This window comes from Dendrobates tinctorius, unplaced genomic scaffold (assembly GCF_039654945.1).
Source record: "Dendrobates tinctorius isolate UK_male_01 unplaced genomic scaffold, ASM3965494v1 ptg000062l, whole genome shotgun sequence".
NCBI lineage: Eukaryota > Metazoa > Chordata > Amphibia > Anura > Dendrobatidae > Dendrobates > Dendrobates tinctorius.
Window position 1 is genome coordinate 13,710,706 of NW_027361730.1, and position 23,822 is coordinate 13,734,527.

At 41.8% G+C, this 23,822-nt stretch overlaps 1 protein-coding gene across 1 annotated transcript in view; it reads left to right on the top strand.

Moving 5' to 3' along the window:
• LOC141092930 (protein tyrosine phosphatase domain-containing protein 1-like) overlaps window positions 1-22,058 on the top strand; it is a 124,502-nt gene extending 102,444 nt beyond the window's left edge. The window contains exons 7-12 of the mRNA XM_073579293.1: window positions 13,828-13,950; window positions 14,851-14,949; window positions 16,315-16,392; window positions 18,163-18,273; window positions 18,650-18,850; window positions 21,832-22,058. Coding sequence (XP_073435394.1) covers window positions 13,828-13,950; window positions 14,851-14,949; window positions 16,315-16,392; window positions 18,163-18,273; window positions 18,650-18,817 — 579 coding nt within the window. The 3' untranslated portion in view covers window positions 18,818-18,850; window positions 21,832-22,058. The remainder of the gene's footprint in view (window positions 1-13,827; window positions 13,951-14,850; window positions 14,950-16,314; window positions 16,393-18,162; window positions 18,274-18,649; window positions 18,851-21,831) is intronic.
• Window positions 22,059-23,822: the final 1,764 nt, after the last annotated feature.

Sequence of the window (23,822 nt, forward strand, 5' to 3'; positions counted from 1 at the left end):
TCTATGATGGTATCACTGATTGGGTGGATCAAGGAAATGCTGTAGATATAGTATATCTTGACTTCAGCAAAGCATTTGACAAAGTCTCTCATAAAATCCTTATTGAAAAAATGACTAAGTATGGAGTGGACAAGGCAACTGTTAGGTGGATTCATAACTGGCTTAGTGATCGGACCCAAAGAGTGGTCGTAAATGGCTGCACATCCAGTTGGAAGAATGTCTCAAGTGGGGTACCACAGGGCTCTGTCCTGGGCCCTGTATTGTTCAACATCTTTATCAACGATTTAGATGAAGGAATTGAGGGTAAACTGATTAAATTTGCTGATGACACAAAGCTAGGAGGGATAGCTAATACTAGAGAAGAGAGAGAGAGGATTCAAAAAGATTTAAATAAACTGGAGAAGTGGGTAGCAACTAACAGAATGGTTTTTAACAGGGAGAAATGCTAAGTACTACATCTGGGCAATAAAAATGAAAAAAGCATATATAGAATGGGAGGAATAGGGCTAAGTGACAGCACATGTGAAAAAGACTTGGGTATACTAATAGATCACAGACTGAATATGAGTCAACAGTGTGATGCAGCAGCAAAAAAGGCAAATGCAATTCTAGGATGTATTAACAGAAGCATACAGTCTAGATCACGTGAAGTCATTATTTCCCTCTACTCCTCTTTGGTCAGACCTCATCTGGAATATTGTGTCCAGTTTTGGGCGCCACATTTTAAAAAAGACATCAACAAACTGGAGCAAGTTCAGAAAAGAGCGACCAGAATGGTGACCGGTCTGCAAACCCTGTCTTATGAGGAAAGGTTGCAGGATTTGGGAATGTTTAGTTTGCAAAAGAGAAGACTGAGAGGAGACTTAATAGCTGTCTACAAATATCTAAAGGGCTGTCACATTGTAGAAGGATCAACTTTATTCTCATTTGCACAAGGAAAGACTAGAAGCAATGGGATGAAACTGAATGGGAGGAGACACAGATTAGATATTAGAAAAAATTTTTTGACAGAGTGATCAATGAGTGGAACAGGCTGCCACGAGAAGTGGTGAGTTCTCCTTCAATGGAAGTCTTCAAACAGAGGCTGGACAGACATCTGACTGGGATGATTTAGCGAATCCTGCTTTGAGCAGGGGGTTGGACCAGATGGCCCAGGAGGTCCCTTCCAATTCTATGATTCTATGATTGGTTGATTCCAGTCACATGACCGGGTTCAGGGGCTATTTCAAGGTCCTTTTTGGACCTTTTCATCAGACTCCTCTTGATAAAGTGTCGTGGGGCGCCGCGAAATGCGCGTCGGGGGTGGCACAGCCTGGTTCTACCTCTCCTCCTTGTCCCAGTAAGCTCCTTTGTGGCTATTTTTGACATTGCCTGGCTGCAGTTTGCGGCCGATTATTACATTACATCAGCGCTCTCTCTCACTGCCCTTGTGGTGTTTTACTTTGGATTTAACATTTGAGCGCTATTACTGTATATTTAATGGTCTATTGGATATATGTCCACAATGGGGACGCATACTGGGATCATTTGTCCATCTTGGTGGGAGGAGTTGGGTATTTGGGTTGATACCGTCTGTTTTGTCTGATTAACACTTTGTCACGTATATATTATCTGTAGTACTTTTTTCTAAATAAAGTTTTGATAATTTTATATGCAATTTACCTCATGCTCTCATGTTTTCTCCTGGATTCTACAGCTATTTTACCATAGAAAGCAAAAGGCAAAAAACACAAATATCCTGAACTAAAAAGTAAAAAATAAACTGCAAATAATGCATAAAGGTAATAATAATAAGGGTATTTAGTAAACATAATTTTGATCAAAATAATGTACAAGCCATCCCGCCACCTCACGGCAACCCTTGTGGGACAGTCCCTACTCTAGTATTTAAAACCTTTTCACTTGCCAAGTGACGTGAATGTGAACAAGGATCGAGCAGCTATTTTACCATGAAGGACTGCTGCACAAAATCTCCTCTTAACAGTTGTTGTAGAGATGTGTCTGCTGCTAGAACTTTGTGTGGCATTGACCTGGTCTCTAATCTGAGCTGCTGTTAACCTGCGATTTCTGAGGCTGGGGACTCGGATGAACTTATCCTCCGCAGCAGAGTTGACTCTTGGTCTTCCTTTCCTGGGGCGGTCCTCATGTGAGCCAGTTTCTTTGTAGCGCTTGATGGTTTTTGCCACTGCACTTGGGGACACTTTCAAAGTTTTCCCAATTTTTCAGACTGACTGACCTTCATTTCTTAAAGTAGTGATGGACACTCGTTTTTCTTTACTTAGCTGCTTTTTTCTTGCCATAATACAAATTCTAACAGTCTATTCAGTAGGACTATCAGCTGTGTATCCACCAGCACCAGACTTCTGCGCAACACAACTGATGGTCCCAACCCCATTTATAAGGCAAGAAATCCCACTTATTAAACCTGACAGGGCACACCTGTGAAGGGAAAACCATTTCCGGTGACTACCTCTTGAAGCTCATCAAGAGAATGCCAAGAGTGTGCAAAACAGTAATCAAAGCAAAAGGTGGCTACTTTGAAAAACCTAGAAAATAAGACATACAGTATTTTCAGTTGTTTCACACTTTTTTGTTAATTATATAATTCCACATGTTTTAATTCATAATTTTTATGCCTTCAGAGTGAATCTACAATTTTCATAGTCATGAAAATAAAGAAAACTCTTTGAATGAGAAGGTGTGTCCAAACTTTTGGTCTGTACTGTATATGAAGTGATGGCCGGGGGACCACCACAATGCAGGGAGACTACGGTACACAAGATGAGGTGCAAGCAACAATACGATACGATACACTTTATTGATCCCGAGGAAAATTATGCTATCACAGCAGCGTTACAACAGCATTACAAGCAAAACATTACGAACACCATTAATACATTACATTACAAACAGCATTTCATAGAGTAATTACTAACACAGATCCTGCGCATGATTAACCACAATACGTAACTAACAAAGGTACACAGGTCTCTGATCCTTTACATTAGTGCGCCGACCCTAGGTTATAGCCATCTTTGACCCTTAGTGAATTGTTATACATCCCTAGGTCATAGCTATCTTTCACCCTTAGTGAATTGTTATACATCCCCATAGCAGTAGGCACAAACGATTTCCTGAATTTCTCCTTCTTGCACCTTAGTAGGATTAGACGGCTGCTGAATGTGCTCTTCTGATTCTAGAATAGCTCGTATAGTGGGTGTGTATTATTGTTCATTATAGCCCTGCACTTCTTTTGAATTCTATCTTCCACTACCTCCTCAAAAGAGTCAAGATGGAGGCCAACAGCCGCGCTTGCCGTCTTGATAAGTTTGTTGAGCTTATTGGCGTCAGCTACTCGCACACTACTGCCCCAGCAAATGATAGCAAAAAAGATGGCGCTTGCTACAACAGACTGGTAGAACATTTCCAGCATTTTACTGCACACATTGAACGACCTGAGCTTCCGCAGAAAGTAAAGTCTGCTCATTCCCTTCTTGTGAATATTCTCTGTATGACACCTCCAATCAAGTTTGCTGTCAAGGTGAACCCCCAAATATTTGTAGGTCTCAACCATCTCCACCTCCTGGCCAGCAATAGTGATCAGTAAGTAGTCATCTTTTTTCCTTCTATAACTCACCACCATCTTCATGATTTTCTTTAGATTTAGTTCTAGACAGTTAGTCTGGCACCAATCCACAAAGTTAGAAACCACCCTTCTATATTCCTCCTCACCCCGGCCCCCACAATGCCCCCTACAATCACTGAGTCATCTGAGAATTTTTGGAGGTGACAGAAATCGGATTTATACTGAAAGTCAGCTGTATACAATGTGAAGAGGAACCACAACAGCACTGTGCCCTGAGGGACTCCCACACTGCTCTATACACTGCCAGATGCCACCTCCCCCATCCTTATAAACTGCGGCCTGTCCGTCAGGTAGTCGCTTATCCAGTTCACCATCCCCTCATCCAATGCCATATCAGTCAACTTATTTCGTAATAAGAGCGGCTGTAAGGTACTGAAAGCACTAGAGAAGTCAAAGAACATGGCGCGCACTGCAGTTCCATCATTGTCTAAGAATGAATGTATTGTATGTAGCAGAGACACTACAGCATCATCCACCCCAATCTCTGCTGGCACGCAAACTGTAGGGGGTCAGTGTAGGCCCTCACCCTCGGGCGCAAGTAGGCAAATACTATTCTCTCCAACGACTTCATAGCATGCAATTTTAAGGCCACTGGACGATAGTCGTGTAGGGAAGTTGGAAAGGTGATCTTGGGAACCGGCACCAGGCAGGTGGTCTTCCACAGCACTGGTATTCTCTGAGATTGTAGGCTCCTGTTAAACAGGAGCTGAAAGACATTACATAGTTGGTTTGCACACACTTTTAGAACACGTGGACTGAGGCCATCAGGCCCAGCTGCTTTGAAAATGACTAGTTTACGAAACTGTTTCCTCACATCACCTGGGGAGACAGTGAAAGCAGACAGTCCATCACCCAAAGTCAATGCTGCCGATCGTTCCTCAGCTCTATCCCTCATTCCTGATGACGCAGCACATGTGTTGGTAAATCTGTTGAAGAACTTGTTCATTTCATTAGCCATGGGCAAATCCACTTCCTCATGCTCCGGCCTAGCCTTAAACCCAGTTAACTGCTTCATGCTCGACCACACCTCCCTGGAATTGTTGTGTGACAGTTTATTTTCTAATTAAATTCGGAACGCCTCACGGGCATTCTTAATTTTCCCCTTTAAGTCCCTTTGTATCAATTTCAGTTTCTTAGTATCCTTCATTTTAAATGCCAGTTTTTTCTCATTTAGTAAGTATTTCAATTCTTTTGTAATCCAAGGCTTGTTATTTGCATAACATCAAATCTTTTTAACTGGTACTACAGTATCAGTACAAAAATTTATGTAATCAGTTAGTCTCCGGACAATATCATTTACATCATCGTGCTCTCCTCTGTCGCATATCACCTCCTAGTCTGTGAGGTCAAAGCAGTCTTGCAGGGCCTCCTCAGCTGCAGGAGACCACTTCCTGATTAGTTTTATTGTCGCTGGTTGTTTGCTGACAACAGGCTGATAAGATAGAGACAATAGTTTGAGGTTGTGGTCAGATTTCCCCAGGGGGGGGGGGTAATGCAGACAATGAATAGGCGTCTTTAACATTTGCATAGAGGAGATCCAATATACTGCTGTCCCTTGTTGCACATTTAACATATTGATAGAACTTTGGAAGAGCCCGTGAGATCATGACTCTGTTAAAATCCACAGAGATTAATATTAACGAGTTTGGGTGCTTTGTCTGAAGGCGAGCCAACACCCCCAACAGCACTTCCCTAGCTGCCTCTTGGCTAGCAGATGGAGGTATATACATGACTATTGCAATGCAAATAGAGAATTCTCTAGGTAGATAGTAAGGCCTAAGGCCAACTGCTACGAGTTCAATGTTTTGACAGCAGTGACTTTCCTTAACAGTTATGTGCCGCTGATTACACCATCTGTTATTAATGTATAGTATAACCCCCCACCCTTCTTCTTACCACATTTGGCATTGTGTCTATCAGCCTGAACCATTTGAAACCCTGGAATTGAGACACTTGAATCAGGAATGTCCCCATGTAACCAAGTTTCTGTAAAGGACATAAGACTGCATTCCTTGAACTCCGTCTGGGTTTACACAGAGCTAGCAGTTCATCCGTCTTATTTCCAAGCGAGCGCACATTGCCCATAATGATTGATGGTACTGATGGTTTAAACCTTCTCCTGGAATTCAACTTTTTTCCTGCTCTGCAGCCTCTAAAAGGTCTCCACACTTCACGAGGAACATGTGGTATGGCCACAGCTGGAGAAGGCTTCAATCTGCTCAGCTCAAGAAGTCGATGTCTTGAATACACAACACGTTTAGTGACGGGCTTAGGGACTGCCAGCAGATCAGTGACCCTGTCCTTCGCTCCAGTCCTCACCATGACTGATTGTGTCCAGTGTCCACCTCTGTACACAGATGGCTGCTTCAGTAACCACCAAGGTAGAAGCTGTGTGTATTGCGGAACTATAGCTGACAGAGGCTGTATTAGATTCATGTCCAAGGGTACTAATAACTGCACATCACATGTATCCATTCAGGAGATGCATGTACCTGTGGGTGATGTATGTAATAGTGGACGATCCGGGTGCCGATCCAGAGCTGCATGTCCAAGGGCACCTTCCCACAATGGTCCGTCATGTAGGAACAGTGTGATCTGCACAGTATAAAATGTCCGCAGTGCAATCAACTGGGTGTAAAACATCCATAAATCCAAGGTTAAAGTTAGGCGTCCATCAAAGTTCCCAAGGTCCAAAAGTCCAAAAGAAAGTCCAACAGAAACAAACAAACCGAGTAGCTGCTGCTCGAATGGGCTGCCAGTAGCACGGCGCCACTATTATCTCCTCTTTTCCTCCGTCTTGCAGAGAGCAGACAGGCACGTCCACTCTCTTTTCCGAGTCTAGAGGAGAAAACAAAGGGTTAATTTATTTACAGGCAAGGAATGCAGTGTTAGGAAAGTGTAAACAGGGGTATGCAATGACATAAAACAATTTACAAAAGTGATATTTTCTAGCTGGGCCATACAAATGGCACGAAGCACCAACTATTACAGATCAGTGTATTTTGCAAAAGGCAAAACAATACAATAAAGTACAGTATGCTGCTACTCTAACTACTTTATAATCTATCTGGCCGCTACTACTCCGGCCGCACGGCTACCGTGCTCTGTCTATTGCAGCCTATCCTAATCCCTAAACATGTGCGCACACGGGGTTAACACTCACAGTAGTTGGTATCTCAGTCCATTCCCGGGGGCCCCTGAAGCTTTGCAAGATGGTGCGCACTTCTTCCTGGAAGCTCTATTTTTCTTGTGTGCAAGTTCATTGATGCTCCTAGGAACGATGGATTCCTCCTCTGGGTTCCTTTCTTGTCCTTTCTTCATGGCTTCTCACGGCAAGACAGGAAAGCCACCTTTTAATCCCCAGAATAGTTTACAAAGTCACAGTTGCAGACTAAATGTTCTTTTCCTCACAGGTCACGCAGGCACACCTGCTTCCTGCAGAAATCTGGGGTCACTTCTACACTTCTACACACAGAAAAGCAGCCCCTCCCCTCTGTAGTCTGGCAGATGAAACCGAACAGCCTTTACAGCAGGGAAGTGCAGAATGTCCCACTGCTCCAACCAAGGAGGTGCTGTCTCTTAAAGGGGCAGCTCGTCTCTACTGTCCATAGCACTGCCACCCCCTTACATATATATATATATATATATATATATATAGGGGAAGAGTCTTGAGGAGATCATTTGCATATTCCCAGTGCCTTCTGGGATAAGTGAAGAGTCTCCTCGAGCTCAACGATCACTGGGTTTTGGCCGTTGCAGCTGAAAAGAGGAAATCGGAAAACCAGTGGAGGAGTCTTGAGGAGATCATTTGCATATTCCCAGTGCCTTCTGGGATAAGTGAAGAGTCTCCGCGAGCTCAACGATCACTGGGTTTTGGCCGTTGCAGCTGAAAAGAGGAAATCGGAAAACCAGGGGAAGAGTCTTGAGGAGATCATTTGCATATTCCCAGTGCCTTCTGGGATAAGTGAAGAGTCTCCGCAAGCTCAACGATCACTGGGTTTTGGCCGTTGCAGCTGAAAAGAGGAAATCGGAAAAACCGCGCGCCTATCGGCACGCGAATTTTGGCTCATCTTTCATCGTTTTTAAGAAATCTCAAGATGGAAGAGGCCAGGAGCCATTTGGTGAGCTGCATTTCTTGCTACATGTTCACAGACTTACCAGTGGAAAAGCCAAACTTCACATGCCACAAATGCAAGCTTGTGTCCCTGTTGGAGGAAAAGTTGCAAAATCTCGAAGAGAGGTTGGCTACGTTGAAGATCATTAAGGAAGGTGAAGAGTTCTTGGACAGAGCAGAATTATCTCTTCATGTTACAGAAAGAGAAGAAATTCGAAGTGCACCTGAAGAAACAGAGGAATGGAGACATGTGACCCAGAGAAGCAGGAGGATCAGGAGGCAGTCAGCACCCATACTGCTCAGAAACCAGTACCAGGCTCTCACGCAGGAAAATGATGAAGAAATACATCAGGATAAGACTTTGCCAACAAACAGCAACCTTGTACGCCTTCAGAGTCCTCCTGGATGGAGAAAGAAAAATGTTGTGAAGAAGAAACGGAGAGTGGTGGTCATGGGGGATTCCCTGTTGAGAGGAACAGAGGCCGCTATCTGCAGACCGGATATAACTTCAAGAGAAATGTGCTGTCTTCCAGGTGCAAAAATTAAAGATGTGTCTGACAGGATATCAGGACTCTTCAGACCTACAGATGACTACCCATTCCTGCTACTACATGTGGGGACAAATGACACCGCAAGAAACGACCTGGAAACCATCTGCAGAGACTTTGAAGACTTAGGCAAGAAAGTGAAAGAACTGGGAGCGCAGGTGGTCTTCTCTTCCATCCTCCCAGTGGATGGCCATGGAACAAGGAGGTGGAATAAGATTCTGCAGGTGAACAACTGGCTACGTCGATGGTGCCGTCAGCAACGATTTGGATTTCTGGATCACGGAGTGAACTACTTATACGATGGACTACTTGCTAGAGATGGGGTGCACCTTACGAAGACTGGAAAGCATGTATTTGGAAGTCGCCTTGCTACACTTGTAAGGAGAGCTTTAAACTAGAACAACATGGGAAGGGAAGCAAAAGACCAGAAAAAGCCATACACCTGACAAATGCTATTGAGAACTCTGCTAATAGAAGTGGAAAGGAAGAACAAAGACGAAAGAATCTAATTAATAAAAATATTGGAGAAAGAGAAACCAATCACAAACTAAAATGTTTCTATACTAATGCACAAAGCATGGGCAACAAACAAGGAGAATTGGAACTACTAACACAGGAAAAGAAATATGATGTCATTGGAATCACTGAAACTTGGTGGGACGATACACATGATTGGAATACAAGACTAGAAGGATACAACTTATTTGCAAGAAACAGACTTGATAAACGAGGAGGGGGTGTTGCATTGTATGTTAGAAACGCATATATCTGCACAGAGATTGAAGCTTCAGAGACTGGGAGTTCTGTGGAAACTGTTTGGGTAAGAATACAAGGACAGAACAATGGAAAGGACACCATTGTAGGCATTTACTACAGGCCGCCTGTGCAAGCTGAAGATATGGATGAACTCTTTATGCATCAAATGGCCAAGTTCTCCAAAAAATATGACATAGTTGTCATGGGAGATTTCAACTATCCAGACATTTGTTGGGAATCTCTCTCAGGCAAAACTAACAGGTCAAGGAAATTCTTATCCTCTCTTGCTGACAACTTTATCTTCCAAAAGGTAGGGGAGAAAACAAGGGGAACTGCTACCTTGGATCTAATCCTTATAAACAGGGAGGAAATGGTTGAGGAGGTAAAAGTGGCTGGAACCCTAGGAGGTAGCGACCATGCTATTTTAGAATTTTGGATAACTAGAGGCGGAAGACCTGTGAAGACTCAGACGTCAAGGTTAGATTTCAGAAAGGCAGATTTTAAGGGATTCAGAAAGATAATTGGAGGGATCCAATGGCTGGATATCCTTAAAGACAAAAATGTCCAGGAAGGATGGGAAATCTTGAAAAATGAAATTCTCAAAGCACAGTTGTTAACAATTCCGAAAAGAGGGAAGAATAGGAAGCATTTAAGGAAACCAGGATGGGTGAACACAGAACTTAAGCACATGCTAAAAAGGAAGAAAAAAATGTTTATAAAATGGAAAGAGGGAGGCATATCTAAAGAAGAATATAATGCTGTCTGCAGAATCTGCAGGGCACAAATCAGATTAGCTAAAGCTGAAAATGAATTGAGGCTTGCAAGAGATGTCAAAAGCAATAATAAAGGATTTTGGGGATATGTCAAAAGTAAAAGAAAAGTCAAAGATGCTATAGGATTTTTACAGTATGAAAATGATGAAATGGTAAGACAGGATGTTGAGAAGGCTGAACTTTTAAATTCCTATTTTGTATCTGTTTTCTCTCAGAAAGGAAATGTAACACCAACTGTTATTCACTGTCCTATTAAGGGAATAGAAGAATCCAGGATATCTATAAACAGAAAGATAGTGAGGAAACACTTAGCTAACCTAAATGAATTCAAGTCTCCAGGTCCAGATGAATTACACCCCAGAGTACTGAAGGAGATAGCAGAAGAAATTTCTGAACCACTCTCCATAATCTTTGAAAATTCTTGGAGAACAGGAGAAGTGCCAGAAGACTGGAGAAGAGCAAATGTTGTTCCTATCTTCAAAAAGGGGAAGAAGGTGGACCCAGGCAACTATAGGCCGGTGAGTCTGACTTCTATACCAGGAAAGATCTTTGAACAAATTATTAAACAACATGTAAGTCAATACCTGGATAAGAATGAAGTGATCAAACAGAGTCAGCATGGGTTTGTAACTAATAAGTCATGTCAGACTAACTTAATTTCCTTCTATGACGGTATCACTGATTGGGTGGATCAAGGAAATGCTGTAGATATAGTATATCTTGACTTCAGCAAAGCATTTGACAAAGTCTCTCATACAATCCTTATTGAAAAAATGACTAAGTATGGAATGGACAAGGCAACTGTTAGGTGGATTCATAGCTGGCTTAGTGATCGGACCCAAAGAGTGGTCATAAATGGCTGCACATCCAGTTGGAAGAATGTCTCAAGTGGGGTACCACAGGGCTCTGTCCTGGGCCCTGTATTGTTCAACATCTTTATCAACGATTTAGATGAAGGAATTGAGGGTAAACTGATTAAATTTGCTGATGACACAAAGCTAGGAGGGATAGCTAATACTAGAGAAGAGAGAGAGAGGATTCAAAAAGATTTAAATAAACTGGAGAAGTGGGCAGCAACTAACAGAATGGTTTTTAACAGGGAGAAATGCAAAGTACTACATCTGGGCAATAAAAATGAAAAAAGCATATATAGAATGGGAGGAATAGGGCTAAGTGACAGCACATGTGAAAAAGACTTGGGTATACTAATAGATCACAGACTGAATATGAGTCAACAGTGTGATGCAGCAGCAAAAAAGGCAAATGCAGTTCTAGGATGTATTAACAGAAGCATACAGTCTAGATCACGTGAAGTCATTATTTCCCTCTACTCCTCTTTGGTCAGACCTCATCTGGAATATTGTGTCCAGTTTTGGGCACCACATTTTAAAAAAGACATCAACAAACTGGAGCAAGTTCAGAAAAGAGCGACCAGAATGGTGACCGGTCTGCAAACCCTATCTTATGAGGAAAGGTTGCAGGATTTGGGAATGTTTAGTTTGCAAAAGAGAAGACTGAGAGGAGACTTAATTGCTGTCTACAAATATCTAAAGGGCTGTCACATTGTAGAAGGATCAACTTTATTCTCATTTGCACAAGGAAAGACTAGAAGCAATGGGATGAAACTGAATGGGAGGAGACACAGATTAGATATTAGAAAAAACTTTTTGACAGAGTGATCAATGAGTGGAACAGGCTGCCACGAGAAGTGGTGAGTTCTCCTTCAATGGAAGTCTTCAAACAGAGGCTGGACAGACATCTGACTGGGATGATTTAGCGAATCCTGCTTTGAGCAGGGGGTTGGACCAGATGGCCCAGGAGGTCCCTTCCAACTCTACGATTCTATGATTCTATATATATATATATATATATATATATATATATATATATATATATATATATATAGCTCTGGCAAAAATTAAGATACCACTTTCAAATGTTCAGTTTGTCTGATTTTTCTCTTTATAGGTATATTTTTGAGTAAAATGTAAATTGTTCTTTTAGTCTATAAACTTCTGACAACATGTCTCCAAATTTCCAAATAATAAATTTTGTATTTTTTTTTCTGAAAGGTGACATCAGCCCGCCAACTATTACCCCGTATGTCGCCGCTACAGGGCAGTGGAAAGAGCAAGGCTATGTGCCAGAATTAGCGCATCTTAGAGATGCCTTTTCCGGGGCAGCTGAGAGCTGATGATTTTAGCCAGGGGGCGGCCAATATCCATGGCCCCTTTCTAGGCTATTAACATCAGCCTCAGCTGTCTGCATAGCCATTGCTCGCTATTAATTATAGGGGAACCCTAAGCCATTTTTTCCCGTAAAATAATCTTTTATTAATTAAATACATGTCCAGTATTTTGAACACACACTATACTAATTGTATTTGTCACTGTCTTCTATCCTGCAGGCTCCTGCAGTAATGTTACAGAAGCCAGCAAATTAATTACCCGCTATTCTTCTATATATCTCTCTCTGCAATATAAATACATATACAGTATATGTGTGTCACTGACATCTTTCTCTCTCTCTCTATATATATATATATATATATATATGTGTATTCTATTCTTTTCTCACCTGTCAGTATGATTTTACTGTACACTGCACATGAATTGCCGGCTTTTCAAAGGACACCGGTGCGTATTTCTCGCAAGCTACACTGATGGGCCGTGTGGTGTCCGATTTTTTTTCGCACCCATAGACTTGCATTGGCGAGACTCGGCCAATATACGCAGCAAATCGCAGCATGCTGCAATTTCACTTGCACGTATAATACGGGCAAGAAAAAAAACGGTGATGGGAGCTGCCGCACAGATTAACATTGGTCCGAGTGCTATGTGATATTTTATTGCATAGCACTCGTCCGTATTCCTCTCTAGTGTGACGCCGGCCATAAAGTGACACTGGTCAGAATTGTAAAATGTGGTCTGGTTATGAAAGTGAAAACAGGAGTGGGGCGTAAAGGTGTTAAAAACCGTGATCTCTGTTTTTATTGCTGCAACAGCCAGGACATGCTACATGTTTGAAAATCTTGACCATATTTTGCTGTTGTGATTAATAAAAATCCCCTTCACTTAAATACTTTGTCTTCCTCTTGGAGCAAGCTAGGTCTTCATACAGTAAATACTGGCTGCTCTCAGGTAATGCAACTCAGTTCCTATTAAAGAGACTGGGAACTGATCTGCACTACCTGGTAGCAGCCACTACACAGTGTATAGAGTTGTACTTTTCAAGTTCCATGCAATGTTGAAATCTGGCTCCAGGTGGCGCTGTAAACAGCTGATGGTATTTCATGCAGCGGCACACTTTGTTTTAAAATAAAGGGGTGCGGAATCCTATGAGCTACCATTATGTATTCTACTAGGTCGCTGTTCAATGGTACATGAGGTAACATCCAATTACTTTGTGAAATACCACAGACTTAATCCTCTTTTGGAGATGTTCTTATGTATACCGCCTAAATAAAATACTGAAAATATAATTTTCAGATTTGTTGTGCCCATTTAAAATTGTGGAATAAGATATTTCTCAGTTTATTGTGCATACACAAATAACATGTATTACCCGTAGGAACTAACTTTATGCACATCAGATCCCCACTGATCTAATATTGATGACCTAAGTAATGCACAACCCATTAACGTTTGTTACTGTAGCTTATGATATTGATGAACGGTAGATATTAATAAACATACATACTCATTTGGTCTGTAAATTATTATCATGATCAGACCACAAATGATCCATAGATTCTATACTGTATTCTGGATTGATTCCATTGTCAATCTGAAGGCCAATCTTTATGGGTGTATATTACAATCATAGGGGAAATGTTCTGCAAGTAATTCCTGATAAACCCTTCAGCCAACATGCACATTCCTCATATATTCTCTACAAAAACTGGAGCTTTCTTTGAATTGTACTTACTAAGCTGATTTTTAGTATTTGTAATGTATGTGTAAGTGACTGGCTGTTTCTGGCTGTTAACAGAGAGACAGTGTTGGAAAGCCATGTCACCCTATTACTCCCCACCATATCTTGTGCGTTGCAGAAGCCATGGCTGAACTGGAAGTCCCAGAGCTAACAATAAAGCAGAGAGTGGATTATCTGCAGGTGATAATGCTCATTTACTTATACCTTTAAATGGGTTCTCATTCTCATCTTGGTCCAAGAGATGAAAATCCTAAACAGGATAAGAAAACCATATATTTTCTAAAATATACTTCCCCTTTAAAGGGGTTGCCATTGCCAAGCCAATTGCAAATTTTTGGAAAGCACTGCAGCTTGCCGAATCCTAACAGTGTGTATAATACACACTGTCAGGATCCGGCTCCTCTAGTGATTTCCATATTTGCTGTCAAGTGCCAACTAGCTTCTCTTCTCGCTTCTCTTCTTACTTCTCGTAAGGCTCTATTGGGAGAGGGAGATGAGAAACTAGTTGGCACAGTGATGTGACGACTACTCAAACTGGCAAGTAGAGTCAAATCTTATTTGTGCGCGTGTTACACACTGTTAGGATTTGGCAAGCTACACTGGGCTGGATAACCCATTTAAGACACCTTACAGTATTGATATTACACATACTGTATACATTGTACCATATTTCTTTTATAGTTCACTAATATGTACACTTTATTATGATTACAGTAATGTTAATTTTCAATGCATTGCCATGAGTTAGAGTGCGTTCATATTATTTTACCACTTTTATGGGGGAGGTCACATAAGCTATGTATACCACTGTTTTGCTGTTTAGTTGCTTATGTTGGAACCTTCTCTTCATTTTGAAAAATACCCCAGACCTATACCTCTGACAAACATGTGCATGGTGCATACCACCGCAAGCATACTGAAAATATACTTTTCACATATATTGGGCTTATTAAAAGCTGTTGACTAAGATGTTTCTGAGTTTTTACAGCAAACGAACACCATAACCATTATGTGAACACAGAGAACATGTATTGCCCATGTGTACAGGACTTATTTTTGTTATTCCTTTTAAACATTTAGAATATTGTGAATGAAGAGGGAGCTTGGGCTGAAGTGTCCACAGAGAGTGATCCCAAAATCCTTAGCACCCTGCTATGGGATTGGCTACAACAATTATCGGTGAGTCACTTTTTTATGCTGTGGCTACTGAGACTTTTTTCAGCACCTGATAATAATGGCAGTGTCCACAATTCAAAGATTGATTTAGACTTTGGGCTGAGTTTTTTTTCCTAAGTTAGGAGGTAGAAGAGTAATATGACCAAAACCTGATTGCCATAATCTAGACAGTTGGGTTTATTTATCCATGCGCTGTCGAGGTGAGAGCACGTGGCAGCCGGGTCCTCTCTACTCAGCACTTTAGAGGTAATCTTCACTCTTCTTTTATCCACCTTGTTTTTTGATACATATGAATCAGCAAGTGATCATGAACAATTCCTTATTAGGAGATATGTACTGTTTGCCCTTGCTATGCTGCTATACACTGGTCACTTTGCTTTGAACTCTCTATTCTGGGATAGTACTGATTCTCTATAAGTATTTACGGTACATTTTGCACTGTGCACTTTTTTCACTGTGCTTATGAATTGGTATTTATTTCCCTCACTCTATATAAGGTTTTCTTGAAGAGTATATATACTTCAGCTTAATTAATTTGAGTACTTTGTACGTACATGAGTGTTGGTACTGTCACGGGGTCCTTCTCCGGTATCACACAATCAACAGAGCGAGGGAAGTGTGAACAATCCCAAGACCTTTATTATAGGCAAAATTAGAAGGTCCATAAACAATCCACCACACTGAGGATACAATAGTTCAGACCACGTATGCAGTTCAGTAACAGGATAAAATGTCCAGGGAGATGAGAGTCCAAAAATCTAGTAGCCAGAGGTTAAAATGGGTCCATACTCTTCCCTTTCTCTCTGACGTGCTGTGTTCACACGATGCTCTCCACACAGGAGCTGAATTCCCCCCTCCTGTCCTTTCCAGCCCCCTCCCTATGTCCAGTTGTAGTCAGACGGGTTGGGGTGGTTTTCAGGCCTCCCATGTCTGGCAAAGGTGCCTGGGGGATTAAGACAATACAGGGGGTCATCAAGAGACCTAGATACAGTCAGGCTGCAGACATACAAGGCAACAAGAGAAACACTATGAAAATCAGTGAAATAGAAATATACACAAAATGATATCCACATAGCAGATCACACCATCACAGGTACTTACCTGTTATGATTCCCTGCTTTTCTTTATTTCTTGCTCCTGAGGCATGACCATACTATATTTATAAAAAAATCTCTTTTATTACTTTTTATGTGTCAAACATTCAATAAAGATTTCTTTTAAATCTTCATATTGTGCGAATTTATCATCTAAATCTCTATATTTTTTGAGGATGTGTATATTATTACTTAGTGTATATTGTTAAGTTTGAGGTACGTGACAATTCATATATGCTGTTCTATTTCAGTGTTTCTGTTTTTGTTTTTATAGGAACCTGTTATGAGTCAGAATGACGTAAATGTGTTTTGTAATGGGAATTGGAGACAAAATCTGAAGAAACTGAGTAGGGTAAGATAATATTTTATATGTTAAAAAGATGGTTAATGTTGGTGACTTATGATGAAAAGAGACACTTTTTGCTTATCTGTCTGATGTTACAGTCAGTGGGATGTGAAAAGATGCAGATACCACAGACAACGCTCAAGGGGTTTTGTGCATGGGTTCTATTCTAATTTAAAAGGAAGCTGTTAATATAATAAATTTTATTTTTATAGCGCCGACATATTCCGCAGCACTTTACATTTCAGAGGGGATTTGTACAGACAATAGACATTACAGCATAACAATAATCACATACAGTAGATTATAACAAATACCAAGAGGAAAGAGGGCCCTGCTCGCAAGCTTACAGTCTATGAGGAAAGAGGTAGACACGAAAGGTGGGTGGTAACAGTTGCCCTGATTGTATGGACCAGCCATAATGTTAAGTGTGTGACAGTACAGACACAGAGGGCTAATGGATGCATAAAGCATGTGGGAACATGATGCGGGAAATCTGGTTATGGTAAAACTTTTGACTGTGCCACACAGGGTTAGATTAGGTTATTGTGTTGAGGCGATAGGCCAGTCTGAATAAATGTGTTTTCAGGGCACGCTTAAAATTGTGGGGATTGGGGACTAATTGTATTGACCTGGGAAGTGCATTCCAAAGAATTGGCACAGCACGTGTAAAGTCTTGGAGACGGGAGTGGGAGGTTCTGACTATTGAGGATACTAACCTCAGGTCATCAGCAGAACGGAGGGCGCGGGTAGGGTGGTATACTGTAACAAGGGAGGAGATGTAGGGTGGTGCTGAGCCATGGAGGGCTTTGTGGGTGAGAGTAATAAGTTTATACTGAATTCTGGAGTGGATGGGTAGCCAGTGTAATGACTGGCACAAGGTAGAGGCATCGGTGTAACGATTGGTGAGGAATATGATCCTGGCTGCAGCATTCAAGACAGATTGGAGAGGGGAGAGTTTGGTAAGAGGGAGACCGATTAGAAGAGAGTTACAATAGTCGAGACGAGAATGAATAAGAGAAACAGTAAGAGTTTTTGCAGAGTCAAAAGTAAGAAAAGGTCGAATTCCTGTTGGCTGTTGGCAGGTTTCTACTTCAGGTTGGGCCATTTTATAAGGTTAGACCTTGGTGGACCATTTTTATGGATACACCTAAATAAAATGGGAATGGTTGGTGATATCAACTTCCTGTTTGTGGCACATTAGTATATGGGAGGGGGAAAACTTTTCAAGAAGGATGGTGACCATGGTGGCCATTTTGAAGTCGGCCCACCAGGTGTATCCTTATACATGCCAACCCAGTTGTATCCATATAAATGGCCCACAATGTATTTAATCTGAGGGATAATGAGGTAGGGGCTGAGACACTGATTTCAGTGATGTGTCTCTTATTAGTCTGTGTGCTTTGTTTCAATACAATGAGTGTTTTATCAGCAGGAGATTATCACTGCCTGGACTAGGTATCAGCGTGCATTATAGTCCAATTCCACCCCCACCACTGATGAGCATCTTATTGTCGATAAACAATGTACACAGAAAACTGCCAATCAGGGGCGGTAATTGGGTTTCTATTTTGAGCTAAGCTACATGCTACCCAGCAAACTAAGTGATACATTGCTAGATTCTGGGTCTCTTTTTCTACATTATGCTACTCTCAGATGTGGTAACAAAACCTGCTGAAGATATTAAAGGCCATCATGTGATTACATGTGTACCACCAGAGTGCAGTTTGTGACTACCCACAGTTATTCATTCACTTTTCACCTGATTGCATTTTTCAGTGTCAGGGAGAGACTCTTTGCTGTCTTCTGCAGTGTGTTAGCAAACTTTCTTCCCTACCAGTTGTTCTGGAAGATTTGGTTTTATTAAGACTTCTCAAAGCTCTAACACAAGTAAGTTTAACAGTAAGCGTAAGAGCATTCCTTAATTCTGTACTTTTCCCCTTAAGGTGGACCGGTTATGTAAAAAAAACAATATTAACCTGCAGAAATCAGCTTCAGTCATAGCTCAGTGCATAGCGAGCATTGGCTGTCACCACACCCCAGCACTGACTGATAGCTGGCTCAGGTTTTTCTATATTTATTTGCTCTGCATTCTGTTAATTGATAAAAATAATCTTATTCATTTTTATTTTTTAAAGCAATCTTACTTTTTGCAGCATTTTTGCATACTTGCCTGTTATTTTAGCACAGTACAGTGTAATATATAAAATATAGCAAGTCTTTTTTGTGACTATTGTATATTATGTAGCTTTCTTTTCATTTACAGCAACCACCAGATACCCCAAATTTGTCCGCTACAGTTTTGTTTCAACTGCACTCCATTGTAAACGAGATAAGAGCTCATGGTGTCTCTTCCCGAATACAGCGAAGAGTTGCAGAATCAACACAATGGAGGCAACTAAGTGCAGAGTTACAAGAGGAAAAGATCAGTTAATGGATGCTTAGAAGGCGACATGTACTTTGGAAGGTAACTGAACATTTGTAACATCTATAAGTATAAAGTTGAGTGTATTCTAACATCCCACACTATCTGTGGACGGGCATTACTCACTTTGCTGGTCGTTGAGGCATACGCTGGGACACTTAGGGTTAAAAAAAGTCCATTCGGTTTATTAAAGTACAGCATAAACCGGCTCCTCAGGAACCTAGTAGTATGCAGCCGCCAGTACACTGTCCGTTACACATTCGGCTCTATAGAATAAACACAGTCTCTCACTGACCCCGGTCAGCATAACATGGATTCCTGTCCATTACCTGTTGGTGTTGGCAACACAGGTTCCCGGATGCCTCATCCTCAGAGGTATCCCACAAACACTTCTCACTGACCCCGGTCAGTATCACTCACAGTTGTCAGACCGTCCACTCCGGAGGTGTCTCACAGACTTCCTTCCTCTGACTCAGACTAGCCAACACTGCTTCCCCAGGCTGTGCGATGTCCAGCAAGCAGGCTAGGTCTGGAGCCACACATGCAGAAAGACTTCTTCTTCTCTGCACACAGACCACTCTCTAGTGTCCAGCCTGGGCACATGGAAATCTGTCCACACTGACAAACTCCCAAACACTCACTGCCATGTGCCAAACACACCTCCATTACATAGCTGTAACCACACCATGGTACCTATCACATGGCTAGTTACGTGATCGTGACATCACCGAAGGTCTTCAAACACAAAACCACACAGGCTTCTGCAGGGAAAAAGGGGTACAGCGAGCACCCTCACCTCGGGGTGAGATATATGGGTAGCCTGACCCTCCCATCTCTCAGAGCTACCCGTAACCCGGACCCAAGTGTGAGCAACAACTACTTAGGGCTTACGCGCACTAAAAAAAAATACTTTGGATTACATCACAGGGAGCAGCCATGCCTGTGATACATACCATCCATTAATTATGCGGCCATTAGTCACACAACAATATGTATATGTGTGTGTGTGTATGTTTCAAGTCATGCCCACTCCACATAGCCCCACTCTCTCCACATAGCACACTCACTCCACATAGCCACGCCCACTCTACATAGCGAGGATGATGGTGTGTATTTATATAATACAGGGAATGCCAGTGATGGTGTGTGTGTATGTGTATATATATATATATATATATATATATATATATATATATATATATATATATATATATATATATATATATATATATATATACACACAAAGTATATATTTCCTCCTCTGCCCAGAGGACACACCCTGTTACAGCCTGTGATTCCCGGAGCCCCGCCTCCCTCTGGGGCCCTACCTCTCACTGTCTCCTCTGCTCCTTGCACCTCCGCAGTCAGAAGCCCCGAGATCAGCAGCACAGAGAGCAGCATCTCCGGGATCTGCCCCGCCTGCTCTCATTCATGTGATCGGCAATCCGCACTCTGTCCCGCCAACATGGCTGCCGCCACGAGGGTTGTCATGAGTTTTTCCATCAGAATTTGTTTCCCTGTGGTCACGTGTGTGCTGTGACGTAATGATAGAGTCCTGTGCAGCGTAATGTGAAGTGTGTGCATCTTTTAAGAGGAGCCCGAGACTGTGCGGCAGTGCGGGGGCTGCTGGGAGAATGCAGACAAGACTCCTTACCACCCACCCAAACACCACCAGAATACTGTATGAGCTGCAACCGGGGTCTGGGACAAGAACCAGGAATATACCCGGAATCAGAGACGAGATCTGGGAATATACCCTGGATCAGAGACGAGAGTCGGGAATATACCCAGGATCAGAGAACAAAGCGGGAAATATACCGGGATCAGAGACGAGAGCAGGGCTCAGAGACGAGGGGGGAATATACCGGAAATCAGAGACGAGAGTCGGGAATATGCATAAAAAATAAAAAAAAAAACACTTACCTGTGCTGCCCCAGCCTATAGAATGGAGGCTGACTGCATCCTGCTAGTGCATCTGTCATCTGACTAGTCTTGGTTAGGCTGTTTCCTCATGGTAAAGGTCTTTTTTGGGACTCAGTTTTTTTTTATTTTTTTATGTCCAGATATTTAGAATTTATTTAGAATAGGACTTGCAAGCATGAGGACCCTTGACGTTGGGTTGCGAGCTTCTTTAATTTGTCCAAAATATCAACCAATACCTCATTCAATGTAATTATTATATGCATTATTATCTTTTCATCTTTTTTGCACTTTTTACCATCTTTTTGCAGGATGTGGAAGGGTCTCTTTTTGATGGCTGGTTATACTGGGGTGTCATTCCTAATGTGTTGCATTTTTTTTTTGGTGCTGGGCAGCCCACCTATTATAATATTTTGGGCATCATCAATTGGCTGCAAACCAGACACCTTGCATCATGTATATCTATATGAATGGCATCCTATGCAAGCCCTATTAGTGTGCATGTTTTGCTACTAGGCAGTCACCCCATCCATAATTTTGGTAGGTCTGCTGGCTGCATCCTGCTAGTGCATTTGTCATCTGACTGGTCTTGGTTAGGCTGTTTCCTCATGGTAAGTGGGTTTTTTGGGACTTAGTCTAGCTGCATGGGGGTTGTGAGGCACCAGGCTGCCCATCTTGCTGGTGCATCGTCGCTGTGACTGTGGTTAGTGCACGACGCTGCACCTTTAAGGTGATAGAAGTTAAGAACCACTTAGAGGTTTGCTGTGATGTGGTATTGGGCTTCATACAGTCTGATTACAATGTTAACCAAGAACCTCATATTTAGTTATATATATTTGCATAGCGGCATTAGAACAGTGTATGATTTTTTGGAGGTGCAGTCCATTCTCTTTTTTTTTAGCATATTATTTGAAATATGTGACGGAGGCCATTTTTATCACATTTTCAGAAAACCCTTTTACGGTTAGTAAACATGACTGAATACAGTGTGAGATGATCGATTAGCTATATAATGTGGGTTATATGCCTTATATAGTTATATTAAAAAAAGTAATATTAATATGTTTATTTTTATTCTGCTTTTATATTTTTATTACCCCTAGTGTTGAGAACAGTTGCTTTGATGACTAAGGAACGGACAACGAGGAGTTGGAGGCGTAACTAGTTAACCATACTTTTTAAATAGCTATCACATGTGCTATCTGTATTTATTGCTTTTTATTTTTGTCTTACCTGATAAAGGCCATGTCGAAATGTCACTACCTTATCTTACTACTACAGTATATTTTTCTTTTATCCTAATGGAATTAATAAAAATATGAAGTTTCAACCTGTCTCTGGTGCCTTAGACCCTTGGACATTGTTTCTTTGGCTTGGTTGAAGGTTGAGCAAGTTGCATGGAATTCTCCTTATGGTTAATTAGAAATTTTTCAAATTATGTTGATTCTTATTGTGATCTGATGCTCTAATTGGATGATCCGCTCCGTTAGATAGCGCTGTCCTTCAGCTCCGCTTGCAAGCAATGCCAGTAGTGGATTTGTGCCCACCTTAATGTACAACACAGGAAGGTGTGAGCACAATGTCAATAGTCATCATCTGGTCAGTGATTATTGGTCATTTCATTTTACGTTATTAATCTTTTACTGCTACTGTTTCCCTTAGTCAAATATCATATTTTATCTTCACTGTTTTTGTGAGCCTAGCATTAAGCTGATCACAGGGTCTAACGCTACAACGTACCTCAGCTACCTGCTGCAGTTTTGAAGACACATGGAGGAAAGCGTAAAATGGAAAAGCTGCCTTTGTAATACACAAACAAGCCAGGTCCCCCTGGTTAGAGGCATCTTTTCTCCCCGACTAATGCGTGATTGTGTGCATCACCTCTGTTAACTCAGAATTCCCTACAAAATGGTAAGTGAAAATATTTTTTCTGTTTGAGGGCTCATACTCACTTGCGAGAGACTCGCCCGATTCTCATGTGAGTCTCTCACATGAGCACCCGACGTTGCTGCCGGCATTGGGACCGGAGCGTGCGGCTGCATAGAAATACATGTAGCCGCACGCTCCAGTCTTAGTGCCGGCAGGTTTTCATGCGAGAGACTTGGGTGACCTCCGAGTATTTTGGCGTGCTCGGAGATTTAGTTTCTGTAGACGCAGCTGCATGATTTGCGGCTGCTGGACAGGCTGAATACATGTGAGGAATGCCTGTTTGATAGGGAATCTCCACATGTATTCAGGCTGGCCAGCAGCCGCAAATCATGCAGCTGAGGCAACGAAAACTAAATCTCAGAGCACGCCAAAATACTCGGAGGACACCCGAGCATGCTCGGAAAAACCAGAGCAACGAGTATACTCACTCATCACTAGTCATAACCATGGGTACCTGAAGTCCTGCAATGCCTGCAGTTTTATTTTTAAAGTTGTCCTTATTGTCAGATATCAAAGCATTTGCAGGGCTCAACCATTCACCATCGGTTTGTGTATAACACATGAGAGTTTCCTTTATCCGCATGTTCTTCTTTGTCACAACCTATACTTGAGCACAAAATGGGGGAGGATTGGCTATTGATTTGATCCAGTCGATCCTCTCACAAACAGCATTTATTATGTGCTGATAGAGGAAATATGTCAAATACAAGCCAGAATTGTAATAATGCACAGCGGATATAAAAAATCTACATACCCTGATAAGTTGCCAGGGTATTTCCATGGGAAAAGATCATAGCAAGAATAATCATATTAGAATTTTTGCCACCTTTAAACTATGTGCCCACATAGAGGTTTAAACCGGACACTCAAAACCGGACTCCTTCCCAGAAAACGCGTGTTTTTTCCCTGCGTGATTTTACTGCGATTATGTTCGCGTTTTTGCCGCGATTTTCGCGTGCGGAATTCAAGCACTTTCCAAGCGATTTGAAGCATCGCTTGGAAAGAGATTGACAGGTTGGTCACACTCGTCAAACATAGTGTTTGACAAGTGTGACCAGCTTTTTGCTATTGAGGCTGCCTATGCGGCATCAGTAGTAAAAGATAGAATGTTAAAAATGCTAAAAAAATAAAAAATCGGGGTATATTTACCTTCCGATGTCCCACG